Source organism: Pyrus communis, chromosome 8 (genome assembly GCF_041283825.1).
Source record: "Pyrus communis isolate YQ-2024b chromosome 8, ASM4128382v1, whole genome shotgun sequence".
Lineage (NCBI taxonomy): Eukaryota > Viridiplantae > Streptophyta > Magnoliopsida > Rosales > Rosaceae > Pyrus > Pyrus communis.
Window position 1 is genome coordinate 17,152,961 of NC_142572.1, and position 24,031 is coordinate 17,176,991.

The 24,031-nt window shown below is 35.4% G+C and overlaps 2 protein-coding genes across 4 annotated transcripts; one reads left to right on the forward strand and one right to left on the reverse strand.

Annotated features, from left to right (window-relative positions):
- Window positions 1-18,135: 18,135 nt before the first annotated feature.
- Window positions 18,136-22,400, forward strand: LOC137717433 (putative disease resistance protein RGA3). 2 transcript variants are annotated; one of them, XM_068456807.2, is made up of 3 exons: window positions 18,136-21,293; window positions 21,716-21,852; window positions 21,992-22,400. In XM_068456807.2, exon 1 carries the CDS (start codon window positions 18,350-18,352, stop codon window positions 21,248-21,250), a length of 2,901 nt encoding a protein of 966 aa, XP_068312908.2. In that variant the 5' UTR covers window positions 18,136-18,349; the 3' UTR covers window positions 21,251-21,293; window positions 21,716-21,852; window positions 21,992-22,400. The 2 variants fall into 2 exon arrangements, with proteins under 2 accessions (XP_068312908.2, XP_068312907.2); XM_068456806.2 differs by having other exon boundaries at window positions 18,189-21,293; window positions 21,970-22,400.
- Window positions 19,863-23,084, reverse strand: LOC137716960 (uncharacterized). Of its 2 annotated transcripts, none has more exons than XM_088699087.1 (3): window positions 22,797-23,084; window positions 22,554-22,667; window positions 19,863-22,348 (listed from the first exon to the last, which is right to left on the reverse strand). In XM_088699087.1, the coding sequence occupies exons 1-3, from the start codon at window positions 23,008-23,010 to the stop codon at window positions 22,092-22,094; spliced, it is 585 nt and encodes a 194-aa protein (XP_088555213.1). In that variant the 5' UTR covers window positions 23,011-23,084; the 3' UTR covers window positions 19,863-22,091. The 2 variants fall into 2 exon arrangements, with proteins under 2 accessions (XP_088555213.1, XP_068312396.2); XM_068456295.2 differs by having other exon boundaries at window positions 19,863-22,294; window positions 22,797-23,081.
- Window positions 23,085-24,031: the final 947 nt, after the last annotated feature.

The following is a 24,031-nucleotide window of genomic DNA, read 5'->3' on the forward strand; positions in this document are numbered from 1 at the left end:
AGTTGGATTTTATGACACGGGACAAGTCATAACTTTCGAATGGGTGTTTATTCTGGAGTTCATTTTGGAGCACACAGGTAAGCCGCCTCCCCGAATTTCAATTTTCTTTTATACTAACATGTGGTTAATGATTCAGGCACCCAATCTGGAATTTAAACTATTACCGGATCATTTCAAGTATCACCGCCCATTCAAAGATAAATTCCATGCCGTTTGATTTTATTTATGTAAAAAAAAAAAAAAAAAAAAAAAAAAAAAAAAAAGATACTAAACATGGAGAAAGGTGGAGCTTCACAAAGGTTGTTTACGTGAAGCCCCACTACGAGGCGCAGAAGCGGAAGGCATAGAAGCAGAAGGCATAGAAGCGGGAGGCATCGAAGCGGAAGGCATCGGAGCGGGAGGCATCGGAGCTAGAGCATTCCAGGCTTCAATACTTGGCCAAGCGCTGGATGACCCAGGAAAAAGGTGCCTCTGGAGATAAGACGCAAGCCTTTGACGGTCATTGTGAATTCGACCCTCAGATTCTTGCAGCTCATCAAGCTTCCTCTTCATCCCCGACGAATAGTTATTTGCAAGCACATGCAAACTTCTATTCTCGTACTTAAGCTGCTGGATCTCTTGCTTAAGTCTTTCCACCTCTGCCATCAACGATTCCACCTGACGGGAGCGGGCAAGCAGGCGTAGGCCCATGTTGGACACAGAGCTCGCACACTGAACACTAAGTGCGAGGGACTCTTGAACGGCCAACTCATCGGACCGTCCTGACAGCAGCCTACTATCTTTTGGAGTGAGGAGGTTTTTAGCTACTATTGTAGCTGTTGTGGCGTCCTGCATCACAGAGTCTTCACCTGAAAGAGGACCGTTAGAAGATAAAAAAGAAGGGCGCCATACATTACCTTGACGGGGCGCAACCGGATCGCTGCTGAGACTCAAATCTAAGCTAAGGTTCGATGAGTTTGCCATTTTTTTCAAAAGTGTTCAAAGAGAAGGGGTGGATGGAGTTAAAAATTTCACAAAGGGCCGGAGTCGAGTTTCAGGAATGGGAAATCTTCAGAGTGTGTTTGTTGTGGTGATCGATAGCTCTATAAGAAGCCAAGGCGACGCGTCCACCATTTCAAAAAGCCGGAATTTCCGGCGTAAGTTCGGCGACGCTTTCTCTGCTTTTCAGAAAACGCGTGCAGCTTTGTCAAAAGGAGCCGCATCTGCACTACCACGTGTCGTTCAGAAAGAGAAGGGGCGTCGTTCAGAAATCGAAGGGGCGCCTGCTCAGAAATCGAAGAGGCGTTTTCAAAGATCGAAGAGGCGCCACTATTTCAAAAAGCCGGAATTGCGGGATCAAAACGTTTGTCGACAAGGGTAAAAAGTACCACCACTTGATATTATCTCTATATATGTCGACCTTCGTCTTTTATGGCAGGGCAAACCTGAAGAAAATGCCCAACTCTCCCTCACCTCTGAGGGCGCACTCCCAACAAAGCCTTTCGAAATACTCAATTCTTTCTTCTTCCCCAAAGATGATACCAGATGCCTGGAGTACAGATGACTCAGGAGGAAGCAGCACAACAAATACATGTGCTGATTCATTCACCGCTTCTTCAAAAGCAAAGGTATCTCATATCATCAAGGTCAAAAGCAAAAGTATCTCATATCATGCTCTTTCCCTGTCTTTTTCTTTGTCCTTGTTCTTACTCGCATGGCAAAGTAAAAGAAGCAATCAGCCGGCACTTGGAGTCAGTCTTCCGATCTGGAGCCAACTGCCTGGAATCTATTCCTGATTGCTTACCTAGCGTTGCTCTCGAGTAGTCATCTTCAACGGTTGATACACTTCCAGAGAAGGGACCACTTCTGCAAAGGGGAGCGAGTAAGGCAAGTGAAAATGATACATTGAAGCATGTGGAGACAAACTTAGGCTGAGTTATCCTCCAACCCTTTTCAATACGAATTGGAAAGATTGAACAAAGAAACAGACCAAAGGAGTAAGCTCAGACCTTCGAAGGAGACCAAAAGAACCATCCTGCTGCCCAGTTCAAGAAGTAGCACAAAGGAAAATCAACGATGGGCAGAAACCAGTTCAAGAGTAAGCCTGTGGAATCACAAAGATCAAAGCCTCAATGCAATCACCAAGGAGAAGAGGGAATTTACACTCCATAACCAGATTTGCATCCCTAAACTCTTCTCTTTGTTAATTACATTATGCCATGTTTAATATGTTTAGTTGCTTTTTGTGTGTTTACTTATGTTTTGTGTGAATCTATGCTTAAAACATTGAGGACAATGTTTGATTTAAGTGTGGGGGGGGGGGGGTAACTAAGTATGTTGATGCAAATTCGTTGAATTTTATCACCCATAACTTCAAGTGTTGTTCCTTGCTGTTTTAAATGTTTTTAAGGTGTTTTTAAACTGTTTTAGCGTGTTTTGTTTTATAACTCCGAAAATCACATAAAAATTTGAAAAACATTTTTTTGAAAAGCCTAAAAAGAGTGTTTTGAGTTGTTTTTGTGTCTTAGGGAACCTTCCAACGTTATGATGAGGATTTGGTTTGTAATTGCATGACTGTTAAAAAGAGTTATAAACATAGAGAAAAGTTTGATTTACTCTTGGTTTATGCTTAGTTATGGTTATAATGTATGACTTCACATGCAATCATAAAAGAAAAATTCGTTTTTGTAACATGCTTGAAGGAAGGAACTCAAACAAACGCTACAACCCTGTGAGACTCGAGCCATTACCTTCTTTGGAGAGTTATTTTCTGTGATTCTTTGTTTTCTAAAGTTGTTGAATGATCTCATTATTCCTTGCTTAGTTGCTACTTAGAATGCAATTGTATCATGATAGAACTAAATGCTAGAACTTATATCCGTTTCATTCAAAGCATGATATTGAGTTGCATAACATATATCAAGATGAAGTTGTGTAGTTGCCACCATAGCCAAATAGCCTTACTTCCCATATTTCGTATATATTGTAAGTCTTAACACCGTTGAGCCTCGTTTAACCTATTTTCTTTGCTAACCATATCACCCCTTACCTAGCCTAGATTAGGACCATCCGTACCCTTGTTCTTAAAAGATAGTGAGCATGACTTAAATGAATTCCTTTTGAGTACATTTTGCAAGAAAATGAGTGTGGGGGAGTAAAAGTTTGTTCTTAAGTTTGTATGTTTTGAGAGTCAAAAGAAAAGAAGAAAAAAAAAATTTGTGAAAAACATATGAAAAAGAAAAAAGAGAAAAGAAAGAAAAAAAAAAAAAAAAAAAAGAAAAAAAAAGAGCTTGTTCCCCCTTGTTGTTCAAAAGTTGAGTTTTCATTCAAAAGAGAATTCTACGTTAATTCAAATGCTTTGCTCGCTATTTCTTTAAGAACCTTTGTTTTCCATATACCTTCTTTGTTAGCCAAACACCTTTAGCCCCGTTACACCCCTTTGACTTCTATCTTGATCGTTATGTGTTCAATAATGTGGAGTTTGAAATTGATATGAGCTTATGGAATCACTGGTTCTCATTCTAAGTAGTAGCATTCCATTCATGAGATCATATTCATGTCATTATCGTAAATCCAGAAAATGCTTTCCTTGTTATAACATATGTGAGTGTTCGTCTACATGTTTACATCAATCTTCTCACATATAACTAGTGTAGGGTGTGTAGTCAGAAAATCTGTGTGAAAAACGAGTGCATATCTTGTAAGGATTTGAGCAATTTCTCTAAGGCATGTTACTACATTCAAAACATGGTTATAAATGCTTAATTGTGAACTAGTATATGGTGACTATGATTAAGAATGTACTTAAGTGTGAAGATGACTAAAATCTGTGGGAATGATGATTTTTAACGTGTCATGTGCATTGGAAATCCCTAAGACGGTTGTTGGAAGGTTTAGGTTGTGTTTTACTTGTTTTGTTTCGTTTGGTTTTGTTTTGTTTTTCTTTCTGTTTTGCTCGAGGACTAGCAAAAGATAAGTGTGGGGGTATTTGATAGGAGCATATTCATGCGACTTAAATGGCTTGTTCTCGTGCATTTACGTTATGTTTCTCTAGTTATTTTAGTCCTTTATGCTTCTTTTGTGTGTTTTCAGGTTCTAAAGGCAAGGTATGCAAAAGGATGCCTTTTGGAGCCTTTTGGAGCAAATTAGAGATTGGAATGGATATCATATGCTTGGAGCCAAGAGGATGGACGAAATTAAAGACTTGAAGTAGGAAAGTTAAATCCTAAAAGACCTCATGTTTAAGCATCATTGAAGACTCCTACGCATTTTAGAACACAAAAACAACATTCCTTGCAACCTTAGGACATTGTCGTGTGTTTCCTTGTGTCTCCCTTCCTTGCCATGCAAGGAAGGGCTTTGTTCCCTATTTTAAACACTTAAAGCATTCATTTATCATATCATTCACTTATTATAAGCATTCACTTATCATATCATTCACTTATCAAACCATTCACTTATCACTTCCATTCACTTATCACTTATCACTTCCATTCACTTATCACTCACCACATATCATTCATTTATCACTTAACATATCATTCATTTATCACTTAACATATCATACACTTATCATAATCATTCACTTATACACTTATCATAATCATTCACTTATTCTTTCATCATTCAACCACCAATTCAACACATGCATTTCAAACCTTTCAACACCCTTTAATCATCTCCCTTTAAGTTATGATTTTATTTCCTAACCCTACATGCATTATTTATTAGCATCTTCACATGCATTCACACACACTTCACACAAACAAACAACTCAAAACCGTGAGCTCCCATTCCCTTATGCCATTTTCAGATTTCCACCCACTAACCTAGTCATCAACACATGCATTCCCTTCACATTCACCCACATGCACTCCCACTCTTTAATCATATGCACTCCCATCATAATTCCACCACCAATTCAGCCACAAAACATTATCATTGCACCACATTCAACCACTCCACATCCCTCACCAAGAAACCATTCAACACACACATGCATCCTGAAATTCTTTGCCATGCAATCACATGCATTTCCCTTGACATTTTCAGCCATCACACTTCATCATTACACCACCATTCACTCTTTAACCCACACACACTTCACACAAACAACATTCACATGCATTCACATGCATTTCCAACACAAAACACACTCAAAACCGTGGCCACCTTTGCATTTCAGGATTCCCATTTGCATTTTCAGATTTCCAGCTTTCCCTTTTATTTTCCAGCTTTCATTCTTCATCATTGCAGCCATTCCACATGCAATTCTCCATCATTCCTCCACACAAACACCTTAAACAAATAGCCATATACATCTCCACTCCTCCTATAAATACCCTTGCATTCCCATCATTCAAATCATCTCATTCACAACACAACAACAAACACAAAAACAGCAACCTTGTTGCCGTGGGTTCTCTTCATTTCCAGCATCATTCCCTTCTATTTCCACCACTTCCCAACCCTCCAAACCACTCCTCTACCATTTCCATAATCCCCCAAACCTCACCTTAGACCTTGTGCTACAATAACGAGGAAGATAAGAGGGCCTAAACGTTCATACAATTCAAGTTTGAGTTGTTGGAATGTTTAGGTGTTTCTTTGATTTCAAAGTTTAAATTCAATTCTCTTTGTTTTGTACGTATGAGGAATGGAAGAGAAGAGTGCCTAAACGTTCATACAATTCAAGTTTGAGTTGTTGGAATGTTTAGGTGTTTCTTTAATTTCAAAGTTATGAGGAAATAAACCCCCCTTTAGCTAGGGGGTGATTCGAAACTATGTTTATATTTGCAATATGAATTGATTAACTTTCGTTGGAATTTCATAAGTTGTGGATTCAATTCGTTTAACTGTTTGATTGATAACTTATTTATGTATGTTCATTGAGATTGCAAGCTTAATTTTCATGCATGAATATGACGCTAGAATATAAGTGAGTTTCACCTAAACGTTACGAACTTATATTCACAAGTAGTGGAGGTTGCTCATAAACAATCGCGTTAAACGAATTCTTGGCATAAGTTTCATGCGTATTCCATAGTAACGAATGCCTCGTCGATGTTTATGATTTCCGTTGAACTTAATGATCTTTGTTGAATGTCTCTATCATGTGTATTCCATAGTTAGGGACTTTGATTAAGAATAATTTGGTTGTAATGCGTATTCCATTCAATCCAACGAATCTAGGGAAATCTGAAAGTTAATTTAAGCGAACCTAATTAACTTGGAGCATTGAGTTTCATAATTTATCGAAAGACCAACTGAGAATCAATCTTGTATGCAAGTGTAACATGTATGGAGATGAACCCCTTAGCTAGCATTCATCCATAAATTTCATATTTACATTCTGTCTGTTTATTAACTTGTTTCGTTATTTCAATTTTCGTAAAAACCTCAATCCCCCTTTTGCTTTAATGTTCATTTTAGTTAGAATTCAATTTAGTTTGTGTTTTTAAAGCATTTTGAGTTTTTGGTTTGTCTTAGTGTTTTAAACTTTAATTTTGCATTCTTTGAGTCTAGTTTAGTGTTTTAAACTTTATTTTACGTTTTTGAGTCAGTTTCCAAGAGATTTGCAACCCCTCCTAATCCCCGGTCCAGAACGATCCCTCACTTATCCATTCTACTACAATTGTCAAACGAGGGTTTAATTTGAGTGTCAAGTAAATCACGCATCATAAAGCGACGTCGTGGCCCTCGACTTACAAGGTCACCCACCAAATTGGACCAGATTTTGGAAGCCCTCAAGAAGGTCTCTAGAACCAATACATAGCAGAGCATTTTTATATGATTTAATTAAATCCAACTCTCTAGCATTTTTATCCCCTCATCTCAGAGACTTTCATCAATCCCTCATTTTCCATTCATTCACACTCGAGCTTGCGTCGAGTTCTCAATAGCAGTCACAACTCACCCAGACCATCATCGCCTCACGACCACCACGACTACGCCGCCCTCGAGCTCTTGCTGTAATCGTTGGACCGTCAGATCTCGATCGTTGACCACCCAACAGGGTAATTACTAGTTCAGACTCCCAGATCTCGGTCGTGGTCCTCGAGCTCTTGCTAAATCTCAAACAAAGATGGCTTGTTGCAGATTGGAGAAGATGGTGGGTTCAAGCGATTTATATGATTGTTTTGCTTTGAAAAAAGGTTTTCAGATTTAGTAAGAGATACTGGAGGTTTTGGGATTTGAATTTATATGATTCATTTGGTTAATTTGTATGCACGTCAACCTTTTTTAGGCAAGTGGGTGTAGTAAGAGATACTAGAAATCCCATAACAATCAAAATACTATTGCTTTGAGAACCATGAGTCGTTCAAATTCTTGTTGCAAATTATCGTAATGCTACTACTTGTGATTTGAGCATCTAGGTTATCGACAGAGGAAGATGAACGACGAGTTAAAAAAATTGTAATCGAACCCGTGGACCTTACCTGAATCGGCCCGTTTCAAACGGGCCAAGTTAGGTCCGGTTCCAAATTCAAAAACGGCATTACTCGGGCTGGCCCACCCCATTGCATTTTAAAACAGGTCCAGTTAGGTTCTTTCAAATTTGGGCCCGGCCCGGCCCGTGTCCACCCCTAGAGCTTGTCATTTGACCATCCCTAACACATTGTTACATATTGACATATCATGCATTTTGTTAAGGTACAAACATACATAATTGAGCTAATAATTATTAATTCGTTTAAAACTTTTGATAAATAGCTTGATAAAAAAACAAATTTAAATAACCTTTTATTTATTTAAAATAAAATAAGCCAGGCCAACCCGTTTAGTGGCCCGGCTCAATCCCAACCCAGGCTCATACGGGCCAGCCGGACCAAGCAGCCTTTTTAACACCTCTTTACGCGACACAAACACAAAAGATGTCAATTTCAAAGTTCAAAGAAATTCTATAAATATTTCAAAATTCATTCAAAATTTTGTTCAATCAACCAAAAGACTAGCATTAAGCTTGTAATTTGTCAGGTATGTATATATTCAAGCGGCATTTCCATTTGAGACACTTCCTTGATCACCATCCAAAAGCTCATTTACACATAACTGAACGATGAATAAATGTGTTCTCCCTATTAATCTGAGTTTAAATTTCTAGTTTTGTTGTTCAAATTAATTTAATGTGAAATATCGTTAGTATAAAATAGACATTTAAAACAAGAGGATGCAAAGCGTTATTTGAAGCAAACTTCAAGGTGGTAAAATGTAATTGCCCCATAATGTATTGCATATTTAGGCAATGGGAGATAAGCACACACCTTTTTTCGCCTTTTACACTCTTTTTTATTTTTTGCTATCAGATTGAATAAATAAATAAAAATAATGGCCATAATTAAATATAAGTGTGTGAAATGCTAAAAAGCGTGTTTTTATCATTTTCGGGGCAATTCATAGAGGCATTGTACTCAAATACTGAGATTCGAATCTCTTTTTTTTTTCTTTTTTTTTTTTTTTGAGTACAAGATATATTTTACATTATGGGGAGGAGGAGTTCGGTTAAGCCACACAGTTGGCAACCTAATTTGGTATTGAATTTTTTATCCACTAGATTTGAACCCAAGACCTCTCACTTACAAGTAAAAATGAATATCACCAGACCGTAGTACTAATTGGCGAAATTCAAATTATATAGAATCAAAGTATATGTTTGTCCCTTATGAGCATCAAGATTCATTTGGGCCCAAGTTGGTTTCTATTTATGGTTGAATGATAATAGACTTCATGTTTAAGCAAGCATCTCAATTGAATATTGGGCCATTGGACCATAAGAGAAAAATTGGTAGGACTGACCCAACAAGTTTTCACATAGTGATAAGAGAGCAGAGACATGCAGGAGAGAGAAAAACTAGAGGAAATAAGGGGGATGGTTGCTGGCGTCATGGAGCCACCGCTGGTGGTTGGGTGGTTAGCTGGAAACGAAAATGGGCGTGTGGCGGTTGTTGGATTTGGATTTTTGTATTTTTTTAGTACGTCAGTATTTTATCGGTAGCCTTTGGTATCATATTCGTCATCTACAATATTTGAATTTAAGACATTTCGTTTCCAAATGAAGAGGAATATCACCAGATCGGAGTAGAGGATTATGGCCTTCCAGAGAGGAAGGAGAGGGTTTGAACTCCAAACGCAGTGGATTAAAAAAATTCGTAAATTGTCGAAGCATTTTGGATAATTACCATACTTCAGAGTTGTCGAAACATTTAGTTCAAAAAAATAATTCATGTGTTACTGATAAGCAGGATTACATTTTAATTACTCACCAGAATATGTGTTGGAGCATTCAAGTCTAGTAACATTTTAACATAACATGCATGAGATCAGCATTGTTGGCAATGGCAATGGCGAAAGCATTGCATGTCTTCACATAGATTCACATGTTTGCACGGAGCCCACATTTGGAAACTAATTTTCTGAATCATGTAGAACTCTCCTGTGTAAAATAAGGGCGGATTTGGGTTTACCATTTTTTTTTAAAGCAATTTCTTTAAAAAGTTGGGACTTGATTATTGTTTGGTAAATGAAAAAAAAATGCCTTTTTCTTTCAAAATCATGAATTAAAACAGCAAAAAGCAAAAATAGCTTTACACATGCTTCTCAAATAATGTTTTTTTCATTGGAAGCAGGTAAACATTAACAATTAACAAAACTTTCATTTTGATAATCCTACTCTTTTTTTGGTTTTTTTTTGCTAAAAACACTTTTAGCATGATAGCTTATGAAACATTTATTTGCTTTTTTCACATCTGTTTTTTGTTCTAAAAATATTGAAATATTTTATTATAATTGTGAAAAGTAAATAAGGTAATAAATAATACTTTAATTTGACATATTAGCCAAAGACTCACGCACGCACGAGGTGTGGGGATGGGTTGGCCATTAGATCTCAGATGTGTAAGATTTTACCCTACACATGACGGTTTTCCATGGGCCAAGGTGAGTCATCTGTAAGATGGATGAGGAAAGAATTATCCTAAAAATATTAATTATGAGAAATCTTGGGACGATGATGGTAGCATCCTTGATTGATTATGATGAGGATTTACTACTTGTTTGAGTTGATTTTGAATTAGGAGAGTATTAAAGATATGAATTTGGCATTAATCATATTTTTAATGTCTTTGACTTTTTTTTCCTATTGTAGTTTGCTGCTCAAATCTCCAAGCATGTTTGAACTGAATGTTGGAATACTTGTGGACCATGCCTATACAATAAGGGCAATCTTTTCTTCTTTTTATCTTTAGCTCCACAAATGGTTGGAGTATGCCCGAAGAACAATTGACGTGGCAAGCTCATGAACTGCAAAACTGGTTGATCGACAGAGAAGGAAGAAGCACACAAAATTCATTAAAAAATATTTTTCTTTGTTTTCGTTGAATAGAGCAAGTGGTGGACAACTTAGCAGTTAGACTTTTGGAGTTCGGGCAAACAGTGACAAAGAAAGGAAAACGCGGTTTTGGGCTGCCCAAGTGCCCGAGGTGAGTGTGACTCTATTCACATTTCACACCTTCTCTCTATTGTTTATTTGTTCATTTTTATTTTATTTTATTGTAATTGTAAAATTATGAAATTATTTATTTATTTATTTATATAAGCCTCAATAATGCAGTTCCATTCGGTAGGTTACGTGACTCGTAATTATTCTCTTTTCTTTTGCGGTAGGCTATAAGCACAGGAGATCTATGATTGCTTCGTAATCGAACAAACCTAATGTCTGACCAAAAAAAAAAAAAAATTACTACGTAATTTTATTGGTATATTTATTTACTTGAACGAGAAAGTCATAAGAAGAAGTTGTGAATCGGGTAAGGAAAAAAATGAATGTGAATAGATAAATTAGTGCTTAGAAATTCTTGATTTTTAAGGTACTGAATTATGAATTAGAAAGTAGTTTTTACGTTTTGTAGACATGTTATAGACAACTCCACTAAAAAAATAATACAAACAAACTAGTTTGGGTTGGCCATAATCATATCAACCCAAACGAAATTAATTGTTCATGTGTTGAGTCAACTCACCTAATTTTGAAAATAACATGGTTTAATATGTTTTCTGCAACCCGTTTACAATATATGACCTATACAGCCAGTGCAGTATATCACAAGATAATCTATTTAAATTAAAGATAAAATAACAAGTTTAACCCTTTTATTCGAGAAGATTCTTCCATAATATGTGTGATATAAACGGTTACAATTGATTGAATTCCATCGAACGGCTGAGAAGAAAAGACAGCTTGAAAATACAAAAAAATGGAAAAAGGATCCTCGCCGGATTAGAATTTCAAGGATCCTCCAATCACATCCGTTCATCGTTCATCGTGTTATCGATTTTTGTCAGGTGTTGTTTGTATTCAATTTTAAATAAAAAAAATTTACAATAATTTATGACCGCACGATATATGATAAACGGATGTGATTGGAGGATCCGCCAATCACATTCGTTCATCTTACAAAATGCTATTAACTTTTGTCAGGTGTTGTTTATGTTCAATTTTAAATAAAAAAATTTGCAATAATTTCTAACTGCACGATATACGATGAATGTTGGAGGATTCGGCGAGGATCCTCTTGGAAAAAAATGGGATGACCTGCTCAAGGCAAGTAAATGGAAAAGGAACCTCTCCAGATCCTTTCCACCAAATCCTACCAATTAACAAATTCGGACTCTTGAAATTTGATCCAAAAGTTATTATAACTTTTAAAGGAATCCTCTATTTTTAGTCATTTGATCAAATTTAAAAGTCCCGATTTATTGATTGGTATGATTTGATGGAAGACATCCGGAGAGGCTGACCCACCTTTATCTACCACACCTGCAGTTTCTCTCTCTCTCTCTCTCTCTCTCTCTCTCTCTCAAACAAAAATCAACATGTGACCCTCTAATCTCTCTACCCCAATGAATCAAACCCTAATTAGCTGCTGTAATTGAAATTGCGTTGATTGCAAAAGCAATAAAAACAGGTATGCATGTACGTATGTATGAACATGAATATGATGGTGTGGGAATCGGTGAAACGGAGGAGGAGGAGGTTCAGGTTCGGGCTAAACCAATATTCTACTAGAAAATTAATTTATTTAAACTCCCTATTAATAAAAATGAAGTTTTAACGAAAAGTTCACGGTACTGTTCACTTTAACGACGAACCATATTTTTACACTAAAAAGTCAATCATGATATTATTCACTTTACCCTTTATTTTCTCTTTATCATTAAAACTCAAAGTTTTCAATCTTTTCTCATTAATTTTCCTTAATAAAAAAAAATATTTTTGCTTATCCACGTTAATTGTAGCGTATGTTTATTTTACACATTTTAAGTTGTCAAGTAACTTTCCACTCAACCTGGTTAACTCTTGTAATTTATTTTCAAAGAAATTCCAAAATTATAACCAAGATATGATTTGCCATTAATCATATCTTTAATGTCTTTGACTTTTTTTCGTATCGTAATCTGTTGCTCAAGTGTCCAGGCATATTAGATTGGGCATGGGAATACCTGTGGCCTTGCCCATTTAGTGTGTGCATTCTTTTCTTCTTCAAAAAAAATTTAACATGTCCTCTGTAAAATTTTTAGAATTATTTTTAGCACTACAAATTGTTGAAGTATGACCGAAAAGCAATTGATGTGGCAAGTTCATGAACTGCATCACAAGAGAGATTTTTCAGTGTAACCGATACATGAGATTGTACATTACATGTTATTATACAAATGATGGGATATGTGCTGGACAACTTAAACTTTTGGAGTTCGGGCAAAACATTGAGGAATGAAACAACACGTGATGTACTATTTATATTTCTATCACAATTATAAATTTCTTGGATCACTGATTGATCGACAAAGAAGGAAGAAGCACACAAGAAATTCATTAAAAAATTATTATTTTTCCTTGTTTTCGCTGAAGAAAACAAGTGCTGGACAACTCAGAAGGTAAACTTTTGGAGTTCGGGCAAAACATTGAGGAATGAAACGAAAGCACGATTTTGGGCTGCCCGAGATAAGTGCTAGTTTGGTATTGATGTGTTTTGAAAAAAAAAACTGTTTTTATTTGGCTGTGAGAATATGCTTATTTTTGCTGTTTCATATTTTAAGTTTTTTTTTTTACTAAAAACTATGAAAATAAGTTGTTTTTAAGTGTTTACCAAATACATTTTTGAACACAACTACCTATTTTTTATAAAATCACTTCAATATCAAACCAGTATTTACTATATTCATATCTTCTCTCTATTGTTTATTTAGTTTATTTTTATCGTAACTGTAAAAGTAAGAAATTATTAATTTATAAAAACAGGTATGCAATTTCATATTCGCTAGGTTAGGTAATTTAGTAACAATTGTATCGTTTGACCAAAAGAATAAAAATACTTTTTATGTAATTTTATTAGTATGTTTATGTACTTGAACGAGAAAGTCATAAGATGAAGTTGTGAATCGGGCAAGGAAAATAATGAATCATGAATGAATAAATTAGTACCTAGATGATTCTTGATTTTTAATGAATTAGAATGTGGTTCCTACGTTTTGTAGACATGTTATAGACAACACGACTCAAAAAATAACACGAAACAAATTAGTTTGGGTCACGTCAATCCACAGGAAATTAATGATTCATGAATCGAGTCAACTCACCTAATTTCGAAAATAACATGATTTAACATGTTTTCTGCAATCCGTCAACAACCCCGTATGACCTATGAAGGTGGATTGTCTGATCTTCCATTTTCATACTCTTCTCATGTCATTTTATTTGTGTGGTCACGGTTAAGCTACGTCAACATTTTATATTCTTATTACTTTTTGTTTTATTATTTTTATAAAAACTTAATACAAAATATTGACGTGACTTAACCGTGATCACACATTATAGAAAGGCATGGAAAGAGTATAAAAATTGAAGGACAGACAATTCATCTCCATGACCTATATAACCAGAATACCACAAGGTAATCTATTCAAACTACAAATAAAATAACAAGTTTAACCCTTTTATTTGAAAAGATTCTTTCAAACTATGTAGCATTAATTAATACATGATATAAACGGTTACAAATGACTGAATTCCATCGAACGGCCGAAGAGAAAAGACAACTCCAACAAAACAAAACCCAAAAAAAAAAAAAAAAAAAAAAATCAGGATGACCTGCTCACGGCAAGTAAACGTAGGGCACACTTTGTTGAATAAAAAAGAAAGGCTGGCCCACCTTCATCTACGTACACCTGCAATCTCTCTCTCTCTCGCGTACAAAAATCAACCTGTGACAGTGTGACCCTCTACGTACACCTAATTAGTTGCTGTCATTGAAATTGCGCAGAATGCATAAGCAATTAAAACCCATTCACTAGAACTTGCACCGAGAATGGCCCATTGTCAAACATGAAGGAGATAAAAGAGATGGTAAAAGGAAAACCATATCTATTGGGCAAAGAAAATGAACATGAATATTCTATTATAAAAATTAATTTATTTAAACTACCTATTAATAAAATGAGTATTTTTGCTCATCCATGTTAACTGAGACGTCATATACTTTTTAAGTTGTCATGTGTTTTTCTTTTTCTATGGCTACTAGATGTTTCATTTCGTCATGTTGTCTCTTGCTTGTTCATAGATTAAGCAATAGTTTGAAAGGTTAATCTATTTGGAAATTTCAGGATCTACGCTTATTTTCAACCCCTCGAAGCATTTCGTCCCTTACTACGCCCTTCCTTGTCTAGGGTGCCTGGGTATCCACTGTAAGTCTTTCTTCGTTTGAACCTCATTTGTATTTTTCATGAGGGTGTATGTGGTAAACAAATTCTTAGCGTTAACTGTTTAGTTAAAAAAATTGGAAAGCAAAAACAGCACACTTTGTTTCTAACTCGAAACATTGGGGGTTAATATTAAGGAGCCAAAACCGTTGCTTCAGGATGAAGTTTTTGATGATTTAATCCAACTTTTAAAATTTATACTCTATTGAAAACATATATGTATATATCATCCTAATGCTTTTTAGGAAAAATTAGTATCTGGTCTTTAATTTCTAATGTTCATTGATTAAGAACTTATTAGTTTTTAGATTTTGATTAAAGTCTCTATCATTAATATATTAATGAATTACATGTAAGTTACATATTTTTTATAATAAAAATTAGTAATTGATTTAGAGTTTTAATATTCACACCCTTATTAAACTCCTAATTAATTTTCAATTCAAACATTTTCAAAATATAAAAAAATAAAATTAGAATAAGTTGGTGCCCATTAAATTTTTATATAAAAAAAATTGATATGTACCCATTCTTAATATACCAATTTGTTACATGAAAAATGTACCTTTTATTTTTATATAAAATTCATGCAATTTTTTTCTCTATTCCATTTTAAACTTATATAAGTACATCAGATTTCGTTGATTTGAGAATGTATCTATGCCAAGTTTAATAGAAGAAATTTAAAAATGTTATTAAGCCTAATATATATATATATATATATATTTTTTTTTTTGCATTTTTGAAAAATGTACCCATATTTTGATAAAATAATTTTTTTGTTAGCTTTTTATGAACGGACCCATGTATATGTATATACACACACAATCACAAAATATATTGGTGAGTATAATTTATCTTCAATATTTTTAATCCCATAAATTATCGGTTTTATTTTAGATCTCATTAACTCATTTTAAATTAAAAATATAATAATCTACATATAAATATATTATTACTTTAATATCAGGAACTTGGTTAGAAAACTAAACAGTACAAATATTTCAATAAAAGAACATTATTAATTAGAAACTGAATTCAAAATGTCTCTTATCATGCCCCCCATTTTATAAGTTCTCGAACCATCACCCAGCTCGCCCTAGGCGAGGGGCCCTGACCTCTACCTTACCATTATTATTTGTCTAGAAGACCGATATTCTTATGTCCAAATTTTCAACAGTAACAACCCTGCTTAACCATTCAAATTTTTTCATTAATCAATGACGTGCCAAACAGGTTAACGTTCCGATCAAGCTTTGCTCATGAGCTGCACCCCTCAGCGGGCAGACTTTTGGAGCTCTAGCAGACGGTAAGGAAAGAAATGAAAACGCGGTTTTGTGACATTTTGGGCTGCCCGAGTGCCCGAGATAAGTGTTACTACTTACTACATTCATAGCGTCTCTCTCTTGTTTATTTATTCTTTTTTATTTATTTTTAGGAATATGTTATTGACATTTTAAAAATCTTATTCTACATACTTCACGAGTGTATTTTTCTTTCCAAATATAAAAAATTTGGAGTGTAGAATGAGATTTTTAGAGTGCAATAACAATTCCTTATTTTTATTGTAATTGTAAAATATGAAATTATTTATTTATATATAGTCTCAATAATGCAAAATCTCGCTTGCTAGGTTAGGTGATTCGTAATTATTCTTTTTTCTTTTCACTATAAGCACATGAGATCAATAATTGCTTCTTAATTTTATTGGTATGTTTACTTGAACAAGAAAATCATAAGAGAAAGTCATGAATCGAGAAAGGAAAAAAATGAATGTGAATGAATAAATTAGTGCCTGGATGATCTTGATTTTTAAGATACTGAATTATTGATTTTTAGACAACCTGACACAAAAAATAACATGAAACAAACAAATTTGGGTTGGCCATAATCATGTCAACCCACACGAAATTAATTGCTTATGTATTCATCTTCACTTGTAAATGAGAGGTCTTAAATTCGATTTTCGCCAAATGCGAATTTGAACCACATTATTGCTAACCCGTTGTAAGGACGCACACCCCCTTAGTTTAGATATTACCGTTTATTAAAAAAAAAAAAATCACCTAATTCGAAAATTACATGCTTTTACATGTTTTCTACAACGCTTTAACAACCCTATATGACCTATATAACCAATATAAGTGAGAAATCTTAGATTTGATTCTTGTCAAATGTGAATTTAAACCATATTATTACTAGCTTATTGTGTGGCTAAGCCCATCCATTTTCTTAGTGTAGATATTATCGTTTGTTAAAAAAAAAAAATAATAACAAGTTTAATCCTTTTATTTGAGAAAATTATTCATTACTCTGTAGCATTAAATAATAAGTAATAAACTACTTAGCATTAAGCAATACGTAACATAGATTGGTACAATTGTCTGAATTCAGCGGTTGAAGATAAAAGACAACCTGAAAAAAATGAAAAACCGGACGGCAAATAAACGTAGGGAGCACTTGGTTTTTTTTTTTCCGGGAAAAAAAAAGGCTGGCCCACCTCCATCTACATACACCTGCAATTTTTTTGCTGGTGTGTGAGGTTTTGATTCAGGCTAGGGGAGACGGCGGAGGCAGCGGCGTAATTTGGGTTGACGGCTACGAACGAACATGGATGTGGGAGTTGAAGGAGGAGGCTTAGGCTAAAGAAATAATCTATTACAAAATTAATTTATCTAAACTACCTATTAATAAATTCTTTAAGAACTCTTTTTTCAATTAAAATTTTAAAATTTGGTGCTGATTTAGATATTTTACAAAAATGAGAGTCTAGGGTGTACATGGACAGGAAAGAGGATCCTTACGTATAAATATTAAGAAAAACTAAAGAAAATAACTTGAAAACTTTGAGTTTTAACGATAAAGATAAAATAAAAGGTTAAGTGAATAGTACCAAGTTTGATTTTTTAGTGTAAAAATATGATTTTTCATTAAAGTGAATAGTACTGCAGACTTTTCATTAAAACTCTCTAAATATTATTGTTGTTTATTTATTTATTTATATATATTAATGCTAAACTTTAGATAGGGTGTAAATTGAAAGGAAAGAAAATTCAAGTATTAATAACTTTAGGTAGGGTGTAAATATTAATGAACTTTAGACAGGGTGTAAATTGACATGAAAGGGATTTAAATATTAATAAACTTTAGATACGGTGTAAATTAACACGAAAGAGGATTTAAATATTAAAAATCTTTAGGTAGGGTATAAATATTAATAAACTTTAGGTAGGGTGTAAATTGACAGGAAAGAGGATTTAAATATTAAAAATCTTTAGGTAGGGTATAAATATTAATAAACTTTAGGTAGGGTGTAAATTGACAGGAAAGAGGATTTAAATATTATTGTTGCCTTTTTTGACTATCTTTTTTACAATAAGATGTTTAGGATGTAAATTGACTGGAAAGAGAATTTTTTATTATGAGGATCAAGGCGTGCCTGCTATACAAGTTGAACAAATAAGTGAGGGATGACTCATCTATACCCTATTATTATTATTTGTCTAGCCGACCCATATTCTTATGTCCAAATTTGGCCAGAAGAAAATACCATACCAATCCAGCACTTCTCAGTTCAGATCTTTTGGTTTTCTCTGTTTCCATTGCTAACAGAAAGATGGCTGAGGCACTCATTTCTGTGCTGCTCGAAAAATTGGCTTCAGTAACTTACCAGTACGTCGAAGAAGAGGTGAAGCTGGTTTTGAATGCGGAGAAAGATGTTCAAGAATTCGAGGCTAATCTTAAAGCAATTGGTGCTGTGGTTGAGGATGCGGAGCTGAGGCAAGTGAAGGAGGCCAACGTCAGAAATTGGCTGGAGCAGCTGATAGAGGTGTCGTACAAGATGGACAATGTGCTGGATGAGTGGAACATTGAAATACTGAAACAACTAGTTGAGAAACAAGAAGCGAATGGTGGAAGTACTTCTCTTGTTACTGAGAAGAAGAAGACGGCGGTATGTTTCTCTATTCCCTCCTCTTGCTTTTGTTTCAGCCAAGTCAGTCGGGTAATTCGTCATGGTAAAATTGCTCGTAAGATCAAAAGTTTGAATGAAAATTTAGATGTGATTGCTAAGCGCAAACAAACATATAACTTTCAATTCATGGAGAGAATAATCATTGAACAACCTGAGCGAGAGAAAACTTCCTCTTTTATTGATGAATCTATCGTATTTGGTAGAGAACAACAAAAGGAAGTTTTGGTTAGCAAGTTATTGAATGAGAGTAGTCAAGAAAAGAGGGGCCTCCTTGTCATCCCTATTGTCGGGATGGGAGGAATGGGGAAGACAACGCTGGCCCAACTGGCTTTTAACGATGAAAATGTTAAAGCTTGTTTTGAGATCAAAATATGGATTTGTGTTTCGGACCCTTTTGATGAGATCAAAATTGCCAAAGCCATCATTGAGGGTGTCGGCGCTACCAACCCAAATTCAGATGAATTGGAAACTTTCTTGCAATGTATGTCTAAATCAATTGAGGGAAAGAAGTTTCTCCTTGTCCTAGACGATGTGTGGACTGAAGACCAAAGAAAGTGGGAGAAATTGAAGTTGCCATTAATACAAAGTGGCGCCCATGGTAGTAGAATATTGGTAACCACTCGAAAACAAGAGGTTGCTGATATGATGGGAGCTCTCACTCACACAATCTATTTGGAGAGGTTGAGCGAACAATATTGTTTGTCAATATTCAACCGCATGGCATTTTATAATAGGGATAAGGATGGTGTGTTGGAAGCCATTGGTGAAGAAATAGCAAAAAAGTGCAAGGGTTTGCCTCTGGCTGCAAAGACTTTGGGTAGTCTCATGCGTTACAAGAAAACGAGGAAAGAATGGCAAGAAGTTTTGAACAGTAAGATATGGGACCTTGAAGAGGTTGAGCAACAAGTTTTCCAACCACTATTACTGAGTTATTTTGATTTGGCACCTGCGGTCAGACGATGCCTTCTATATTGTGTTATCTTTCCAAAAGATCATTTGATCTATAAAGATTATTTGATTGAGTTGTGGATGTCACAAGATTATCTCTATTCGAAAGGAAACATAGAGAAAGAAATAATTGGCCAAAGGTTTTTTGATAATTTAGCAATGCGATCTTTCTTTCAAGGCTTTGAAAAACACAATGATGGAAATATCTGGAGGTGTAAAATGCATGATATTGTGCATGACTTTCTGCAGTATCTTACTCAACATGAATGCTTTACAATGGAGGTTAAGGGTGGTAACAGTACAATAAAGCCCTTGGGTGATAAGATCCGCCATTTGACTTTAATGCTTGCACCTGAGGGTCTACTCTCATGTGTTTCGTTTTCCAGCTGCGATCTACGTACTTTTGCAACTTTTGATTCAAAATTTAATGTTGTGGACTCAACTTTGATCTCGCAATTGAAACATCTTAGGACATTAAATTTGAGTGGTGGTTGTATTGAAGTGCTTCCGGAAGAGATAGGTGAATTGGTGCATCTGAGGTTAATTGATTTGTCCAAAAATCCTTTGAAAAAGCTACCGAATGGGGTGTGTAATTTATACAATTTGCAGACATTGCGCCTTAATTGGTGTAGGGTACTTGAAAGTCTACCTCAGAGCATGGGAAAGTTGATTAACTTAAAGCATCTTTATGTTGAGGGTTGCTATGAGCTGAAGTACTTGCCGAAAGGGATTGGGAGATTAACAAATCTAAGAGGACTAGATCGGTGCCCTGTTGGTGGTGGTAAAGATGACAATGAAGCGTTCAAATTGGGAGATTTGAGAAACTTAGACCAACTTCAGGGGACACTCTTCATAGATGTTGATGGGGATATGAAAGTTGTTGCGGGTGAAGGTGAGAAAGCATCACCTTTGGGGAACAAACAACAGCTCTCAAATTTGTATATGGTTTTTACAGATCGGGAAGATGAGGAGGGAAGAAAAAGAAGCAGTAGTAGTGCAGAAACACTGAATTTTTTACGACCGCATCCAAATTTGGAATCTTTATATATTGCAAGGCATAATGAAAGTACTACCCCCAACTGGATCATGTCATTAAACAGTTTGAGATTTCTTACTCTTGATAATTGGAACAAATGTGAAGTTTTACCTCATTTGGGAAGATTGCCATCCCTCGAAAGGCTGACCATTTCTCATATGAAAGGAGTAAAAAAGGTTGGAGTTGAGTTTCTGGGAATAGAAAAGGAAACGTCATCAGCATCATCATGCGTTACTCTATTCCCAAAACTTAAAGAACTCGTATTTTGGAAGATGGAGGCATGGGAAGAGTGGAAAGGAGTGGAAGAGTGGAAGGAAAAGGATTCTCATATTACCATAATGCCATGCCTTTCTTCTTTAGAGATTGGGAACTGCCCTCAGCTAAAGACACTGCCAGACTTCTTGCGGAAAACACCACTTCAGACACTAAGCATCATATACTGTGATAGTCTTGCACAAGATTGCCGCAGAGGAAATGAGTGGATTTCTCACATCCCCAACACCAAAATCAGAGGTAGAATCCCTTTTCTTACTGACGAAGAGGGTGACGTCATATTCTAAGCGGAGGATGCTGTTTAGTTGCATGAGAGGCCTTCCACTTCTGGTAATTAACCTCTTTTCTATTTATTTACCAACTCACTCTATTCATTTTACATCAATGTTCTAATTTCTGGGTAGAGCTTTTATTATACTTGCCAAATTACAAGATTATTCCAACTAGAAAAGTATAACTGTATATGTAATGTTGCAATGGACTTGTAACTTGGTTAAGACCATGCTGCAGGTCACGATTTCAATTCCCTCTCTCTCAGTATCGTGATTTGCAATGCTCTAGTTTTATTTTATTTTTAAAATCTCCAGAAAATGTGTCCCCAGGTCGATTCCCCCTCTCCCAATATCGTGATTTGCAATGCTCTAGTTTTATTTTATTTTATTTTTGAAATCTCTGGATTTGAGATTATAAGCAACTTTAAACCGAAAATTATATGCAAGAAAGTAACATTTTATAGTCACAAAATTTTGCAGACCTCCAGTTGTCCGATTTAGCTACTAGCAGTTACAGGGTGCACAAACAAAGCTACCTGAAATAAACCAAAACCACTACATTGGAGCTGTGTTGGGCCGGGTGCAAAAATCATCCAAAAGGAAGAGTGCAAAAACAGGTAATCTCAAAATTAATTGGGGTGATTAGTTTATGCATGCACGTTTCGTTGACCTTTTGAAGTTTTTTTCGTTAATCCTTCCTGCCTAACTGTTGCGAGAGCTGCTAATGAACGCAGGGCTGACACATTTTCTCTTCAGGGGAAGTGAGATGGAAAGGGAGAGAAAGTTGCATGCATTATTAGAACCGGTGGTTGGCTGCTGCATTAAGATTTCACCAGAATGGTCTTTTCATTTGCTTTCAAGCAGAATGAAGATCGTCTGGACATCGACACATTAATTGTGCGCTTGTGTGTACATTATAATGCAAAGAGCTCCAGACTTGTTTGAGGTCTTCAGTTGACGTCAGAACCAAGAATACAACACAAGTTGCAACCTTGATACAACTTCTTGTACATTTCTCAGAAAAATGTTGTCGAATGACTAGAATATTATTCACTGGACCTGCAGAGTACATTGCAAATTTCTCAATAATCTCCCACTTCCTACGCTCCAAACCTAAGAAATGTACACACAAATCAAAACTATAATACACATGCAGTTTCAAGAATGCATTGCTTTTTTGTTTATTGGAGATGAATACGAATGCATCAATACATAATGGGGCCATAGGCAAAAGACATGTAATAGTTATTGAGGAACTTATAAGAATACATGCTACGAAAAACCAAGAAGATAAAGAAAAATGTTTAGGAAAAATAACCTCCCACAAGTAGATATTCCCCGACGAGCCTCCGCCAACAATCTATGTGCTTTCGCTGTTCGCAGCGAGCGGATTCATCGATTCTTTTGGAAAGCTCTACACATGAACTTGCGGCTGCACATCAAAACACCCAAAATTCAATAAAATTGCAAGAATTCCTAAAATTCAATAAAAATGCAGACTTTTATCAATTGAGGCAATTCATCAAACAGGTTGTGTGCATAAGAAAGGAGGTGATCTTACCTTGGACCAGGGCCAGGACAGTGCCAGAGGAGGAGGAAGACTCGCAAAGCTGAGAGGAGGCGAGGAACCGTTCGCCTACGCAGATGAGGCCGTGAGGCGGAGAGGCGCAAAGCTTGTAGCGGAGCTGCTCGGCTCCCGTGCGGAGGTCCCAACAACCAATGCCGGCTTCGACTGACAGGATAGAATTAAGAGTCATTGCAGAGCTGGATGTCATTTTTATTTTCGTTCTCGCCTCTTTTCCTGTTCAAAGATGGCGCAAACTTACATTCCCTACGTTATCTGATAAAAGTTAGCAATTAATTCATTTTTAATTTTTTATTAATATTTGATCCACGGGACGTTCATGAGATTTTAATTACGCAAAAACCGTAACTGAAGTGAGCCACATCATTATTTAACAATAACACTACAAGACACATCACAATTTGCTAAGTTTAATACGATTGCTAAAAAAATTGAAGGCTTAGGGCATAGCCAAATTGGGTAAATAAGTGTGTTCTCCTTATACATCCGAATTTAAATCTTTATTTTTGTTGTTATAATTAATTTAATGTATTATATTACCGGTATAAGTTATACATTTAACAATAGGATGCAAAGCATTATATGAAGCAATCTTAAAGGTGATAAAATGTAATTGCCTCATAACGTATTGTATTTTTAAACACTGGGAGATACTTGCACGCATTTTTTTTTTTTAAATGCTAGATTAAATAAATCGAAAATAATGATCATGATTAAACATAAGTACCTGAGATGGCTCGCTAGGGTCCTCGAGCCACTATTGGTGGTTGGATGGTTCGTCGAAAATCGAAATCGGGAATGTAGAATTGTTGGATTTGGTTTTTTGTCTTTTATTTTATTTATAAATCTTGATAAGAAAGAGGAGAAGGCGTAGGTGAATGATAGAAAGAGGGAGGAGGGGACTGTGGCCTTCAACGGGAGGAAGTGCCGCCAAATTTGGATGGGATTCATCTGGAAAGAAAAAGAAGAAATTGTAAGAGATCAAGTAGCCCTCTAACCAATTGATATGGTTCTCAATTTCTATATATTTAATTACAAGTTGTAAAATAAAACTCACATTTTATTTTTTTATATAAACATACAAAAAGTCAGTATGCATTGCTCACTATCTTTTTTGTAAAAGAAGTCGTGCATGATAAAAACATATGTTTAATTTACGATCGTTATTCACTTAGCATTATAGTTTTTTTTTTATTTCTAAGTAAAAAATT

Bases quoted from the DNA above. Each gene is read 5' to 3' on its own strand.
- LOC137717433 (XM_068456807.2), top strand. From the start codon at position 18,350: ATGGCTGAGGCACTCATTTCTGTGCTGCTCGAAAAATTGGCTTCAGTA.
- LOC137716960 (XM_088699087.1), bottom strand. From the start codon at position 23,010: ATGACATCCAGCTCTGCAATGACTCTTAATTCTATCCTGTCAGTCGAA. The intron at 22,668-22,796 runs GTAAGATCACCT...TTTGATGTGCAG, and splicing joins TGTCCTGGCCCTGGTCCAAG to CCGCAAGTTCATGTGTAGAG. The intron at 22,349-22,553 runs GTTATTTTTCCT...TACATTTCTTAG, and splicing joins GGAATATCTACTTGTGGGAG to GTTTGGAGCGTAGGAAGTGG.